Below are 16,429 nucleotides of genomic sequence, written 5' to 3'. Positions count from 1 at the left end.
GCTGTTAAGAAGGCAGTACGCCCCTCAAATTGATTCGTTTTCCTAAAGAATATCTTTATGGTTTTGCTGATGCCATACTGGAAAATGAAAGTGAACCAAGTATTTCTGTACTAATGGATTGCAGTCTGCATCGTCTTTTCTCGCCCTATCCTGGTGCAGGGGTGTCCCCCCGCCACACCTCTGGTCTGAGAGCAGGTTACATACCGTGACCTTCCGCAGGTCCCTTCCTTTGTTGTGCTTCCAGTCGATGCACTGGACCGCTGTGAGCCTGCGGGATTCTGTGAGCTTCCGAGTCACGGTTGGTGTGTACTGTTAGTCATAGTGGGAATGAAAAAATATTAGGGAAAAGTAATTTGATTTTTTTTAGAATTGGGTAATTCTCTTGGCCAAAGGGAAGATGGTATTTTTGTTAAATGGCTTCAGGTCTACTGTTGTTATAGGTCAAGATAATCCTCTTCTTAGTCCTGTATCATCTGTCCCGCAAGCATACGCATACCCTCCTCTCTGGTCTGCTGCGAGCCCCCGCCTCTCATCTTCCGTGCTTTGCCCTGGAGGGTGACGGTTTGCGTCTTGGTCCTGTCACATAAACGACTGCTACAGACCATCCCACTTGCTGCCCATCCACATTTACTCCAGAACAGTCTTGTGAGGCTGCCAGTGAGGAAACGCCGAAGAAGAGTGAGAGCAGCAAGATGACGCAGTGCTGGCATGGCTTGCGCTTGTCAGCGCTCATTACTGATAGACGCGAGTTCCTCTTACGCATGTGTGCGTGTACCTGTTCCTGGGGAGGATGAGGCAGAACCCCCTACTATTGCTGACGAGTTTTGGGTTGACAGCCCCGTTGCAAAGAGCGTTTATGTCCTATCTTGGTCTGCTTTCAGCATATTTCATCTCTAGTCCAAACCTCTCAAGATAAACTTCCTCCTTAGTTCATCTGAAATTTTAAGAGCAAAGGTGGTCTAAGCCCTGGTGCCTTCACGACAGCTTTTGTTGTTCTCTCGCAGTCAGACGGTGTCCAGGGCCAGGGCTTGGGCTGAGATCCTCGCGCGGGCACAGCGGAGGTGGTTTGTTCTGCAGAGCTCTTGCAGGCTGAATTTTGGTTAGAGACACAGCCAGCCACGGGGGCAGCGGCGTGTGAGGGTGTGAGTCATTTATAAATGGTATAATAAGCTCACAGCACATCAGCTGGCTAATTGTTCTCCAGCGTTTTGTAGGTATTATGGCAAAGGTGGGCTTTGGGGAACAATTTAAGGGCTTTAGTCACTAATATCAAAGCGTGTGTATGTGGTATTTTTGGAACAGCCTCTCAGGTAAACTCCCGATAGCTTTTCTCTGACTCTTCACCTTCTCTAACATTTCCAAGTCTTTGAAGTGATGCAATCTATCATTGAAATACCATTTTATTAAATTTAATAGAAGAAAAGAATATGCTAGCGCCTAAAACCCTAAAAATGGCAGTTTCAGGTTTAAGTAGAAGCTAGAGAGCAAAGACTGTTGCTTTTTTTTTTTTTTTTTTTTTCCCATGGCCTGAATAGAGGGTTTAAATAGCAGCACTGTATGCTAGTTTTTGAGAATATGGAACATTTTTAAAAGTGGTAAGGGGTCTAAATGGTGGCATAGAGATCTAACTGAGGATGGAGCAGTTGCCGCTTCAGCTGCGAGCCTGGAGTTGTACTCGGTGTGGTTGCTGTTACAGATGCAGATGCACGCCTGCAGCTGTTGCTGCGTTGCAGCTGAGGTTCAGATATTACATTCCCAACAGCCAGGCTCCTGGTCAGTTGCCTTACTCCTGTCAAAGTCTCCATCAGCTCCGATGGTTTCCGGGAGAGGTAGAAGTCGGAATCTGGAAGTCTCCAAGAGATGAGGATGGAGAGGAATTGGAGCCAGTGGATGCATTCAGGTTTCATCCAGTGCTTTACAGACACGTCTAAATGTTGCCTCAGTAACTTAGTTTTAGTGTCAAATACTTCTGGTTTTGTCTGTGTTAATTTATTGTTTTTTTAAAAAAAAAATTACTTTTTTTTTTTTCTCTAAGTTAATTTAATGTTGATCTAGGTCTGTGATTAGATGTTTTAAATATTCATAACGTTTGAGTCTGTTGTCTTCAGTGAAATTGCGTGGGGGTGAATCTTGTTCACTGTGCCAACTGTGGAAGAAATAATTTTAAAATACATTATCTTGTTTGCTCAGCAGTCCACTTAACAACCTTTGTCATACAGTTAGCATGAGGCACAGCAGCCCTTTCCTCGCAGTCTGTGCTATGAATTGTTAGGCAGCAGACTTTCCCGTTGGATCACTTACACCGCTGTACATATGAAACTAATCCTTTCCTGGCTATATTTGTATCCGCGTGCGCCTGGTGCTTCAGAAATTGGTATCAAGAGCATTACACGGATAAACGCCACGCTGAGGAGAATACAGACATCAAATTACATCTTCATAGAAATTGTATGTTGTGATATGATTGAATGAACTAATTTTGAAGTTCCATCTCAGACTATAAATTAATTTTTTTTTTTATTAGGGTTTTCTGCCTCACTTTTACATTAAGCTACGAGAAGGTTCAATTTGCAGGATGCAATTCAGTGGCATTTTTTTTACTACCATGGGAAGGATTTCTATATGCACAGTTTCTCGGAAGGTGATAATTTGCTTTATCTAGAACTCTTGATTTTTTTTTTTTTTTTTTAAGTTTACTGGAAGTTCAAGTTGTGATTATATTGTCATTTTCCATATAGACTGGGAGAATATCTGTGAAATATTTTTTTTTTATACTCTCCAATCAAATAACAATGTTTTTTAACTCAACGGGTATCTTTTGTTTGAAACAAAAGTTTTTATGTTATCTGCTGTTAGGTTTGGGTTTTTTTAATTAAATGTTACTAGTTTCTACAGGCTTTGTTTGCTGTTAGGAGTTTTGTACTTGTTTTTAAACTTCTCATCGCTCAGAATTTTGTTTCTACTGGTTGGAATTCTGACATGCCTCAGTGTCAGAGTGCCAAGGGGCAATCTTGAATATTTGTCACCAATCTTTGACAGGAAGGAAGCGGTACAGAGTACCGAGGCACAGAGTATCTCGAGTAGCACGAGGTTGCACAAAGAGTCTGTCGTAGGGTAGAATCAAATGAGAATTTCCAAATTTCGGTCTCACGATGCTTCTCTACGGCATGGTTCCTTTTCTCTCGTGTAAAGGTTTTACCTGTAAGAAGTCCTAAATTTCAGCAGTTTGTTCTGAACAAGACACTTCCAAGGCATTTGTGTGGTGGGAGATGGAAACATTCAGTATGCAAATTTGATAAGCAGATTTTTTTTCCATTGTGGTGTTACTAGCTTGCTGTGCTGGTAGCAGGTGTATTGAACCTTCATGAGTCAGGAAGCCTGAAACGTGTCAGTCTGATCCCAGTCCACATCAGAGTTTGAAGTTGACAGAGCTTCTAGTTCAGGTCGGTGCTTTAAAAACCTTATTTCTTAGGAACGAGCGTATAGGCATAGAAGTCTGCCTTTCGACATTACAAACAAAAGGCCCATTTAAAATTTTTCCAATTACTTGATTAATCTATTGTAGGTAATCCTAATTTAATAAGAGGAGGTGGAGGTTTTTGGAGGACTTCTGTTGTACTTTAAATACATTTTTAGTTTTGGCTATTTGGAGCACCTGTTCTAACATATGCCTGACCTGGCCCTTATTTTGTTGTTTCGTTTAGAAACCTTTTTCTTCCCTTCTATGACTTTACAGGATACAACGACACATCCTTCCTGTGGTTTCATTCAAGATAAACTTGAATTTTACCTCACTACCAGGTAAAGTTGAAGTTGGCAAGGCACATGTTCGTAACTGCTGAGATGCAATCCGTGGGTTTTATGCTGAGATGAACGAAGAGAAGCTGTCTTCCCTTCTGCAACTCAAAGGGATGGACACTTTGCCAGTGCTGGGGTGTTCTGTTGAGGCTTCCAGGAGGGGAGAGGCTGGGGCGTAACGGTGGTGGAGAAATGCCCAGGCCAGGTCCATTTGCTCTCCTGGTGATGCTCTGCATCCCACCCCCCCCCGTCTCAGCCTGCCTGTTTCTTTCACTCTGATTTCAGCTCTTCTCTTTCCATTCCTGTTGCTGGAATTCAGAGCTACAGAGAGCATGGTTAGCATAGGGCTTTTTTTATATTTTGTATTCTTTATACTGTGAATATTGTTGTTTGTCTGTGGCTGTGATCTCAGTCACTACATGAGATCTGTCACTTCGGGACCCCTAAGACTTCATAATTGTACGGGCTTCAGATCCCTTTGGCTGAGGTCACGTTAGACCTTGGGATAAGTTGCAGCTGGGCCATCAGGTTTTACAGACTGTTTCCAACAAAGTAAACAGCCCCTCCTTTTTAGGATGATGGGAGAATCCCCCCTCATGAAAACAACCCATTTTGCACTAGAAAACAAATGTTCTCCTGACTTCTAGAGGCCGATGTCTTAAAGCTTCTCAGCTGTTACTTCCCTTACTGCCTGTGTTGCAGAGGTGCCACTTGGAAAGACGTTTTCTGCAGATAAGCAAAAGCAGACAATTAAATACTAAAATTATGTATGTAAAATGTATTTGGAAGAGGAGAGCTCTTCAAAATTAAAATTTAGTACGTGTAAAACTGGATGCAGTTGTATTTGGAGAAAGAAACAGAAAGTTGCGGCCAGTGGAAACAAAAGAAAGGAGACCCGCTGGCCAGCGGTGCCTGCGCTGGTGGTAGGATGTGAACTGCAGTCCTGTCAAAAACGGAGTGTTTAATTTGGGTCATATCCTTTCCAATACTTTTTTTTTTTTTTTAAAGATGGAGTTTAACCGTCTTGTTTTTGCATTGCTGCACTCCAAAGGCAACTCGTGTGAGCCTCGGGGCTCAGCACCCGCAGCAAATGGGTTCCCTTCAGACCTGGAGTGGTGATCCAGCCGCTCCAGTTCCGTTCAGGTAAAACGGGATGATACCAGTCTGTGTCGTGGTTGACCGTCCGATGTGTTCCAGCAATAGGGAAATAACCCGATGCGATATAGTTTGTTTAGTCAGGGTTTTTTTTTCCTCAAACAAATTTTTCTAGACGGGTGAAAAGTTTTGCTTGCGCAGGCAGCTTTGCTGATGGCTCTCCACTCAGTATTGACTGCTGTCACCTTTCAGTTTTTATTCCCATTGCGGAGTTTGAAACAAGCCGCAGTCTGTTCTGCTCTACATTTAGTGTTGGTTGCAAACTGAAGTGTTTGCAGGTTCCACCCTTATCATATTTGCATCTCTTGAGCTTTAGCACTTAATGAAAATGTTAACGTGCGTTATGTTCCCGTGTCCTGACCCAGGCTGCTTGTTTACAGCCTCTGGTGGACTTCAGCGATCTGTCCAGTCAAAACTGATTCTCTAGCTAGTGAATTTGCGGTTACTTAAATTGAGAAACAGAAGTTGTTAAAGTCAGCTTTAACGTGCGTGTTTGGGCGTGAAGATGTTGGGGGGTTGTGTTGCGGTCCCTGAGCTGATCGAAGGAGGTGCCGGCTCTGATCTGGGGAAGAGACCAGGAGGGGGTGGCACTGTGGGACTGTTACCTGTACGCAGGCTGATAACCAGCAGCTTTATTTGCTGAGACGTTTTTAGAAATGCTGAGGGGATGCACATTGCATTAGGTTATATTCAGAGTCTGGATTTATATAGACAAACGCGTTTTGAAGTTAGCAGTTGTCCGTCGTGCGGAGGAGTGCTGCTCCTGGCAGCTCCTTTGCGTGCGGGGTGCCAGAGGTGCACCCGGAGGGAGCCCTTGGGTGGCTGGGGAGAGGGGAGGGAGTCCCAGCGTCTGTTCAACTCCTTTCTCTGTATGAATTTGTAAGATGAGGATAGTAATTCTGTAATTCAAAGCTTTGGCTTTTCTCTGATGGTCATTAGTGGAGATCCTTTAATGAAAAAGTTAAATAAATTCAAGTAACTCCTTGTGAAGATGAACTCAAATCTTGCTGTGCATATGCGAATCCTTCTTACATGTTACAAAGATCACGCGATAGGAGCGATCAAATGCTTAATAAACCAAGTCATTACTTTTATGGTAAATTGAAAAAAGTTCTTCTGGGATTTCAACTGTAAATGAATCCTCGAAAATCAATAATTAGATTAGTAAAGGATGACGTTTTAATATGCTGGCAGGAATATAGAGGGATTTGTCAGGGGAAGCAAAAACAGACTTTGCACTAAAGTGGCTTAGATGTATTTATAGTGCTAGTGGTTGTGTGTGTGTGTGAAATCTTTGGACTATTTTAATATAATGTAAGGCTTTGAGCTTTAGCTAACTGAAGTTGCTCGTTTTACGAAGTTACATTAGTACCACACTGTGAAGTATTTTTAAATATTAGCGTTACTGAGTATTAAAAGTATTTCATAAGAACATTTTTTAAAAACATTTTCTGTAGATACTGTCAAAAGAATTGCTGTTTAGTGTACAAAGAAATCAAACCCTGAGGGCTGTAAGGTACCTGTAGGTTTCTGATCACCTCTGTTTTTGAGGGGTTAGGTATTTCTTGAGGATAAATTGTTGTCATTAAAACCTACTAAAAATAATGGTGCAGTTAATCCTTTCAGATGGCAGGAAGCAGCATTACCTCCAGCCATGCTTTTGAACTGTCTGAAAGGATTTGCAATCACGTATATTGTCTTCAGACTTGTGTCTTTAGAGATGCTGTACAGCACAGTGTTTTGCCAGTTCCTATGCCGATGAATTTCTCTCCCTGTGTAACCTTTGAAATCTCGTTTCGGTTGTAATTCTCGCATGTAAACACGACATTCAATTTTGTATTTCTCTACTGAATGCGACAGGATGGAAATGAGTTTGCAGTTGCTAATGATGAGCTTTTTTACTGTTCTTAATCCTCGTGGGTATGTCTTTTCTTCAGGGATTTCAAAATTGTATTAGTACCTTTTTTAATTGTTTTATTTTTCACATACTGTTTACAATTAAACTGCAAGCATGGGAGGCTGTGCGTGCATGTGCTTCTAGGTTGCTTTGCTGAATGAAATACAGTGGAGCAACCTTATTTTGAAGGAGGCTCGCTTTTCCTTGTGTCCCACATGTCTCCTCGCGCCTTCACCGTGACTGACTGGCACAGCAGAAGCCACTGGTGAGGTTATTTCAGTGCGTTCTGGGGAGATGTGACATTTGTCAGAGGGTTTGGTTTGGGAGAGTCCGGCTCCTTACCCAACCAGTGTTACAGCTGGTAGTTTTTTCTTGTGTTGGTGAAACGGCCAAGAATAGGCCAGATAACACGTGAAGGGGGGGGTGTGTGTGTGCGTGTGTGTAAGAACTCCGTGCACCGGCCAATGCTGGAAATTGTTTCATGTTAAAAGATGAGAAAGAGGAGTGAGTGTGAAACGCCTGCTATGGAGAACTGGGGGAAAAAACCCACGGCAGCAGATTAGCAAAGCAAACAGGTGAGTTAGAGCAGCCCGACCCCTAAGACTCCAACGCTGCGTTTAATTCTGAGCCGGCGGCGAGCGGCAGGGCGTCGGCGTGGGCTCCTCGCCGCTCCTCCTCTCTGCCTGGGTTTGCTCTGCTCCGTGCTCTGCTGGGGAGGGGGAGATGCTGACGGTGGGGTGCGATATGCAAGGCAGCTGAGGAAGAGTTATTGTGGCTCCAGAATCACAGATTTTGTGCCAACTCAGAATTTTTATTAAAATACAGGGGAGAGGTGTACTTCTGCCCCGTGGTTTTAATAGACATTTCTGTAGCTGATTTTTCAACTAGGACTAATCATAAGAAAAACTACAGTTGAGCCAAAAATGACAAATGTTACTGATTTAAAGTAATACTTGCATATTTTAAATATTAAATGGAACTAGGTAAATCGGAAGCATGTAAATATCTGATTCTAAATCTTTGCATAATTATTTCCAAGAGGTAATTTTGCTATGAGCTATTAAAACTCAAAGAAATGTGTTATTCCCTTTGAGATTATCTGTACCCCAGCTGTGTCACGCATCTCTTGGCTTGTTTCCTTTTTGCTGTAGATGTACATGCATATATCTCTCTATATGTGTGCTGCATGACTGCGCAATTGCTGCCACGTTAAATCAGTTGTTTTAAAAGACAGATATATGTATTTTACGTATATATGTGTGTATGTCTATATATGTATTTTAAAACAAGCAGTTGAACGTGGCAGTAATTGCGCAGTCGCACAGTTTAGGGCTTTGTAAAATATGTAATTTTAAGAATGTCGGTGTGGTTCTTAGCAAATTTTATAAACACTTTTTTGAATCTTATCAGCACTTCCCATCCTAAGAGAAACTGCACATTTTTCAGTGATTGTTCCACTGGTTACATTTTTGTCTGCCATTTGTTCTGGATTGATGTAATCTTGATACTTCTAAAATTTCAAGGGCTGTTGACGCATTTCACATAAGCGTAGGATTGCCTGCTCTCCAAATATATGGATCACGCATCAACAGTACTACGTAGCCTTACTGTTTTGCCTGAAAGCCTAGCTAATTTATTTAATATTCTCTCTTTAAAGAGAGGTCTCTGGAAGGGGTAGCATATTTTAGGATGCTCCTTCTCTTTAAAGGGAAACTCCTAATTGAATAGCAGTACTTGTTGATCAGTGATATTATTGTAGCCAAAGGATGCATGGGTGGTTTAATAGGAAGTTTTTGCTTCAAGTTTCTTGATGAAATGTAGTGTTCTACAGAGCTGTGTGAAGAGTGTAGTTTTTTATTCTGAAATGCACTTGTACACTTTATTTGAAAGGTCTGAATGGATCATAAATACATTTAAGAAATAAATGATACGTCACATGTTTTCACGGCTTGGATGACTTTGTGTAACTGTGCTGATAAAGGTGTGTTCGTTTGGGAGCGGGTGGGGTTTTTCCCCTCTTATCTTGGTTACTGTAAATAGTCTGGATTGTACGCAATCGCCGAGAGCCGGAAAAACCTCCAGTGTGCGTTTTGTGTTTATGCTCTATCCATACATGATGTAGGGCACTGTAGGCAAACTCCTCTCTATAATTTTCCTGTGGGAAACTTGAGCCCTAAAAGGAAACAAACACAGCAAAAGGGCTGGATATCACAAGGGATTCACTTTTATTTTTAGAATTGCACTATATTGCCATATTTGGACTGAAAGTATGCTGTATCAATGCACTATTGTATCAAATTGCAACTGTCGAACCATTCCGAATTTGTCTACATTATTCACGTTTTTTCCACAAACACTTTGTTTGTGAATGTTCTCGGTAAGAGCTGACTCCAGGTAACACTTACATTCTGTGGGCAGCGTTCCTTGTGAGAAGTTAGCGAGTACATTGCTTCGAAAGCGGGGTTTGCAAGGTTTCCTTAAGGTCTCAGTAACAGGTGTAATTCTTACCAAAACCTTCTCGCAGTGATTTGGTCGAAGACAAATGCAGGAAATGCGCTCTGTGTCGAAATAGCTGTAAATACTTCTTATTAAAAGTAATCTGGGCAATGCCATCAACCTGCAAAACGGACCTGGTGACGTGGTATCCTACTGACATTGAAAATATCTATCGAGACACCTTTTAATATTTTCAGATGTACTTAAAATGTACAGATCTGCTCAAAATAACCTCTCCCCATTGTGTACTATTACTTTTGTTGCTGCCCCTGAAAGTTGCAGAGAGCTTTGCCTTTTTCTGCTTGTTGCAACTGCTGAAAGCTGTCAGCTGGCGTCGTGCTCTCGAATGGCTTGTGTGTGCCCTGCAGCAACGCGCCGTGTGCTGGTCTGACCCTGGGCACAACAGGTAAAATTCCTCTGATCACCTGAGTCTCTAGTCCCTTCTCGCAGTCATCTCTGACGGTGTGACAGAATCCTTGCGAAGTCAGTGGGGCTTTCCTAAGAAATAACTGCAAGGTGAGAATCGATCCCATTGCGGCCAGAGCGGGAATCCAGCTGAGTTGGGTTTTTGTGGAGGGTGTGTCGGATAACTCGCCCCAGTGAGCAACCTTCCATATTTTGAATCATTCTGGGAGTGGGAGCAGGGGGGAATCTCAAGTTTGGACCTCCCCATTGTTCCATTTTTACGTTGGTTTTGAAGTCAACCTAGGTGAAGGTTTTGTTTCATGCCCCAGTCAGATTTCTCCAGCAGCCTGGTGCGACAGGAGTTGATCTCTGGGTGCTAAGTCATTTGCAGCAGGCAACTTCCTCTGCTTCTCTGGAGATTTCTTATTCCAGGTTTTGTTTTTTTTTTTCATCACAGATCTGGTCCCTTCAGCAATTCTTTGCTGCTGCTTGTTCATCCTCTTGGGTTTATGTAGGGGATTAGAAAGAATAAACTTGAGCTGCTGAAAACCACAAGCAGATCAGCTCTATGAAGAGGTGCTAGGAACTCCATCTCTTCCATGTCTTAATTGTGGCTTAAGCTACAGAAAAAGCTTCTAAAGTAACACAGGCTCAGTCTGGAGACGTTGATGGAGGTTGTAACTGCATGATAGGGTTTGCAGATCCTGGGATGGGCCCCGGAAGATCACAAAAGTACAAGGAAAATGTCGTTTAACTATGTCCCATTCAGGAGGCGTAAACCACTCTGCTTTTATAGACAAGTTGATGCAATAGATGAGATTTTATTTGCTGGACTTCATCCTGGTTTCCATAATTACTCACATAGTTTCTTTTTAAGTCAACTGTAGAGGAAGGTTTCAGGATAGCTCCCCTAATATTTTAAGGTGCATAAAGGAGGGGGAGGAAGGGTATGTTCTTAGTCTGAGCACCTACATTTTCCTGCTTCCCTTCGGAGCAGTGAACTGTTGTGAGAATTTTAATCTCCACTACAGTTGCCTGAGTTCTCATGGCTGTTTTCCATTCTGTTTTCTTTATTACTTTCTTTTTCTTCCTGTCATTCTTAGCTTTCTATTTTTCAATCCCAGTTTGTGAAGGGTGTGGGTTCAGAAGGGTTTCCTTCAGTTCCCAGTCCCCTGAAAGCATGAGAAATTGCCCATTGAGCCAATTCTCACAGCAAGGTATAAAAATAGGAGTAAAGAAAAGGTTACACAATGCTTGGATTGCAGCAGTTTGTACTAATGGGGAGATTTCAAAGCCCATTTTTTAAACATTTTTTAAACCTTATCATTTCCGTTAATTTTTCTCTCCCCGAGCTATGTTTCAGCTGCAGGAACTAGCGTTACAGATTGCTTGAAGAATTGTCCTGAAACATAGGAGTCAAGTGCTGAACGAGTCACGCAAAGCCAGAGGGAGACCACTAATTAGCTCCCTTTAGCCATAAGGAGTGATTTGTTTGAGAAGCCTATCCTAAGAGTTTCCAACCAGATGCTTTGGTCTCTGCTATTAAATAAGTGGATTACAAGGCCAGTGGATGTCAGGTTATGTGGCCACTGCAGCAGAACGCAGGTAACGCTCAGGAAACCCACTTGTTCAGTACCACACGTGGCTGTTAGCAGTGAACAGTACCTGTGCTCCTGCGAAGCAGAGTATTCCACTGTAATTCCGTCTTGCAAACTTTAAAGAAACTGGAAGTTATCGCTAAGACTGTATCCACATGCTTTGAAGCTTTCAGAATTCTTTCTGAGCGTTGTCTTTCTCTACTTGCAAACCTAGCTGAAGCTAACAGCCACCACGTGTCTTTGTGGATTTAGAAGGCTTATATGAAATTTATTTAACATTGGATTTTGTTTGTTTCTGATTTCCTTATAATGAGGCAGACCTCTCTGGCATGTTAATTATTATCAAATTGAAATGCTGAACTGTACTTTTGATTTAATTTCAAAAACAATCCAGTAACTTGATGCTAAAAGCAGCATAATGCTTTCCCAATGAAATGTCTGTATTAAGCTGCAGAGAGGAACATTAACCTTGGATTAAAATCAGGAGAGAAAATCAAGCACATTGTGGTAATTTTGTTCTTGTTGTTTGCAAAGTTGTTTTGTGAAGGAAAAGACCAACTAAAAGCTGTATTTAATGATCTTCACACTGGTTACATGTATTTTTTTGCTATCTATTTTACTTTTAACCTTTTTTCCATTTGTCTAACAGAAACATGGGTGATTTGGATATAGTAAAACTTTTTAAAAATACAGCCTCTCTTCTGTTTTGCTTCCACAGAGCATCTCGTATGTTTGCAGTGTTAACCTGGGCACTGCTACATGGCAACCTCACACGTGAAGAGGACTGGCTTTTCCACTTGTGTGTTCGGTTCCCAGGGAAGCTACCTAAGAGGGGAACATTTGACTCTTTCATTAGCAGTGGTTGCTTAATGGTTATTGTGGCGTCTTTTCAGATGGTTCCCACTACCAGGGAGCTCCTGCTCTCATTAGCTGCCCAGGAAAGTCATCTTCTAAATAGCAGAAAGAGGGACCAATCGTAGGCAGAAAGAAACACCTGCAGACAAAGAGAGGGCTTTTGTTTCTGTTTGATTTTGGCAATGTTGGCAACAGCAATGATTGCAGCAGTCAGCTAGGTAACAGCTGGTCATCACTGCCTCAGAAGGTCAAGACATTATGGTGAAGCATCTCCATACAAAATCTGAAATCTGATTAATCAGAAATCACAAAATAGGGCATAAAATTGTAGAAATAGTTCTGAAATTGTAGAGGTCAGTTCAGATGTTTTAATTCAACATGGTGAGCACAATTTCTGATTCAAAAGGCACACTGAAATTGCCTGCCACATGGTGGGTAACTTAAGTTTTAAAGAGCGCTGGAGTGAGTGGTTTCTGTTGTATGCCACTCATGGAATAACTTGGCTTGGAAGGGACTTCTGGAGCTCGTCTGGTCCAACCCTCTGCTCAAAGCAGGTCTGAGTAGATCACGTTGCTCACAGCTCTGCTGAGTTGATTCTTGAACATCTGTGATGATGGAGACTTTACAGCCTCTTCCGACAACCCTTTTCCATCCGCATGGAGGAAGCTGCTTAATCTTCCAATTAACTTAAACGTTCCTTGCAAAGTAAAGCTTTTGGGAACTGCATCAAATCTTCTATTTTATGATTGCCCGGTTAGTAGGTTTTTTTTCAGTTGTGTCACTGTTTGGTGTGTGTTTTTAAAATATATCTTTCTTATTTTAGTTTTTGGTATTAAAGGAGTATGTAGGAAAGGTATGAGCAGTTTCCATTGCCTTCCCCAATAAGCAAATTTCTTAATTTGCTAATGGGAAGGGGTAGTTCTTTCTGTTTTCAGAGGACACTTTTCCTTGCAGTGCTATGAGCTCTGGCTTAAATGACTACACTAGAAATAGTTTCAAACTGAACTGAGTGAGATGTTCTGACCCATCTCACTCAGTGACACATCTAATATTGGCAGAGACCTGAGAAGACCTCAGTGTGGGAATGGCACTTGCTTTTTTTTCCCATTCGGAACGTGAATCTGTTGCAGGGGGCAAATTAAGTTAAGCTGGACACTGTTCATAAATGCTTCTCCTTTCTGTGATTATGCGTTTCTCATGATGTGCCTGACACAAACATCTTCCTTCCATATTCTGGAAACCTTTTTTCAGGATACTTCTCCAAGGTAGGACCAGGATTCCTTCTAAGCCATCCTCAGCAATACTGACATCGAATGGGATATTTGAGACCCGTATTGCCAGCTCATTTCGTGGAGATCGTCTGGTGTTCAAATCACTGGGATAAAAGTTGAGAGGAAAAGGCCCTAAGTTTCCCTTTTACTGTTTACTGTATTCAATTGTTAGGCTTTGTCAAATTCCTTTCATCTCTGCCGGGAGTTTTCACTGCCTTTTGTGTAGGACTCGCCCTTGATGCAGACTTGCTTGGTGTTTCTTCCAATTGGTCTTTGCAGGCCATTGTTCACATTTACTGGCTTTCTTAATTGTATGTTATTTGTTATTGTCCAGCTTTCCAAATGTCTAAGGCATCTGAAACTGATTGCATCACAGCAATGCAGAGAACAAAGTTCTCTCCGTTTTCCTCATGCTGAAGTGCCCAGCTCGTACAGGCAACTGCCCCTGCGTTACGTTATGCTTTACTATTCAACGCTGTCTGTCCTGGGCTCGTATGCAGTTTTCTACTCTTCTATTGTCTGGTTCTGTGGAGGGGATGAGGAGTGGTTTCTCCAGCCGAAACTGAGGGACAGAATTTTGGACAGCAGCATGCAGCTGCTTACAATTGACTGTTACTCTCCGGTTGTGAGATGGAAGAAATGTGACTGGGCAGTATTTGCGTTCAGAAGTCTCCAAGGGAAGGCTGCTGTTGGCATTGCAATGTCCTGGAACGCTTTTGTGTGTGTTTTTTTTCTGCCACTCACTGACTGTTCCCAGATGTGCTTAGGTAACCAAGTCTATCAAGATTGTGATCTGGAGCTGCCAGCCTGCAGGCAGCCTGTTCTGGTTGAGTAGACTGTGTTTTGTTATATTTAGAACAGTGTGCAGAACACAATGCCAATCTCCTAACTCTCAGTCCTAGCATATTGTCATTTATATTCTTCTGATGTGGTTTAATTTACCTTTTATTTTTTTTTTTCCCGAATAGGAGTCTCCACAAGACAGTGCTATCACCCGAGACATCAATCGAACGTTCCCTGCTCATGATTATTTTAAAGATACTGGGGGAGATGGCCAAGACTCCCTGTACAAAATATGCAAGGTATTCTTCAAATTCTTCTTGACTGGTTTTGGTAACTTGTTTTTAGTAACATTAACAGATGTAGCTTATCTGAGAAGAATGTGTGTGTGTCACAGGTAACCGTGTCATGGAGACAGGCTCTGGCACTAGACTCAGTCTGACTCTTCGTTGTAGACGTTTAGCTGGTTATCGTGCCATTCAGATAGGAAACCTACAGTAATAAGCCCTTCTAGATTCCTGAACACTAAGGAGTTTGGTAGAGCAACTTTGCATGATTCCAGACATGTCAGCCTGCATCAAGCTGGACAGAATATGCTGTGATGGAGATGAGGGCTAATTCCATACTGCCCGAGAACACCTGTCAATATTGTCTGCGGTGTGCTGGCAAAGTTAGGGACAAATGCCGGAAATCATGCTGATGCTGCTTCTTGAAAAGAAACGTTCTGCTGTTGGGTGTGCCCTTTTCTGTGTAATGTACACCATCCATGGTTGTTGTCGTACATAGCTGTCTTGAAAACTGGAGATAACTATGTACCTCCCATAAATGTTGAAGCCAGAGGCATGCACTAAAGGAGCTTATTAGAAGGAAGAAATTAGCAAAAATGGACAACTACTTGTTGTATTCAATTATTTCAACTGAAGTGTTTGAGGCTTCCAGCAGATTTTATTTTGTGTTCCTCCTGTTTCTCCCTCTTCCTAAAGTCCCCGTAGCACCCGTTCAGAGGTAAAAGCACTCCGATAAGTGGTTTAATAGGCTGCCGCAGTCTTGGTGCATCACTGTAACTGGCCACTGCCACGGTGTGTCACAGTCTGATTTTCATACTGGTTATCCCCTCATCGGAGTGGCAACTGATGCAGCCCGTGAAAATTTGATGGAGTGATCTCTTTTCAATGCAGTGTTTTGTTCTCTTTGTGTTTGTAGCTCAAGACAGATACGCTGTAAAGCCTTGATTCTTTTTTTAGGCCTACTCTGTCTATGATGAAGAGATTGGCTACTGCCAAGGCCAGTCGTTTCTTGCTGCTGTGCTGCTTCTACATGTAAGTGGTGATTTTTTTCCTCCCATGTGTTTTAAGCTTAAGAAGAAATATTGCCCCACTTGCTTAGAACAAACTCCTGAGCTAGTAGGGCTGCAGGCCACATACCCACTTAAATGTTGGTCAGTAATGTGATTTTAGACAGAGAAGAGTACACTGGTTAAAACTTACGGTGGTATTTGTAACAACTCTTTGTCTACAGTCTGCGTTCATTTTGCTGTATTTTTGTTAAGACAACACAGTAAATGTTTCTGTTAAAGGGTTCTGAGGTCAGATTTAAGCTTTTTAGAAGACACTTCTATTGGAATCAGTCAGAAATGTGGATGGTGATTGCCGTATGTCACACAGAAGTGTGTTTATGACATGGATGGCATGGCAGTTCATTAGGTCTCAGTGCTTTGAACAATGTGGGCTGTTGCGTTGTAGGCCTTTGTGCTTCTTGGTTAGAGAGGTTAGTGAAGGATACAATGATATTTTAATTTTTTAAAAGGTACTGAATTATGCCTTTTTAAACTTAATTGTTGTTGGTAGAAGTGATCTCATCAGAGCAGTGTCATTTAATTGCTTGTGTGTTCGGCAGCTAGAGAGATCTATCATTATTGTATATCAAAGGCAAGAGTTTTAGATTCACCCACACTTGGGAAATAAGAGAGGATTGGAAATCTGTACAAACTATTTATAGACTGTTCTTTTTTAAAGTAATGTCTGCTTTTTATCAGTGTTTCTATTGCAAGCATGCGTAGTTGAAATTGAACAGAGTTCCTAAGCCCAGTAGTGTTTTGAGATTTCTTTTCCCCAGCTGCTTTTTAGTGATTGTTGCCACCAGAGAGAACCAAGTATGAAGACTTCTCTCAGTTT

The 16,429-nt window shown here is 42.0% G+C and overlaps 1 protein-coding gene across 1 annotated transcript in view; it reads left to right on the top strand.

Annotated features, from left to right (window-relative positions):
• Positions 1-16,429, top strand: part of RABGAP1 (RAB GTPase activating protein 1) — a 74,922-nt gene that overhangs the window by 40,930 nt on the left and 17,563 nt on the right. Inside the window, exons 14-15 of the mRNA XM_086764225.1 lie at positions 14,444-14,557; positions 15,500-15,574. Coding sequence (XP_086620351.1) covers positions 14,444-14,557; positions 15,500-15,574 — 189 coding nt within the window. The remainder of the gene's footprint in view (positions 1-14,443; positions 14,558-15,499; positions 15,575-16,429) is intronic.

The sequence above is a fragment of the Chlamydotis macqueenii genome, chromosome 20, assembly GCF_036417535.1.
Source record: "Chlamydotis macqueenii isolate bChlMac1 chromosome 20, bChlMac1.mat, whole genome shotgun sequence".
In the NCBI taxonomy this organism is placed as follows: domain Eukaryota; kingdom Metazoa; phylum Chordata; class Aves; order Otidiformes; family Otididae; genus Chlamydotis; species Chlamydotis macqueenii.
The sequence above is the reverse complement of the archived record's forward strand: the minus strand, read 5'-3'. Positions and strand labels throughout refer to the sequence as shown.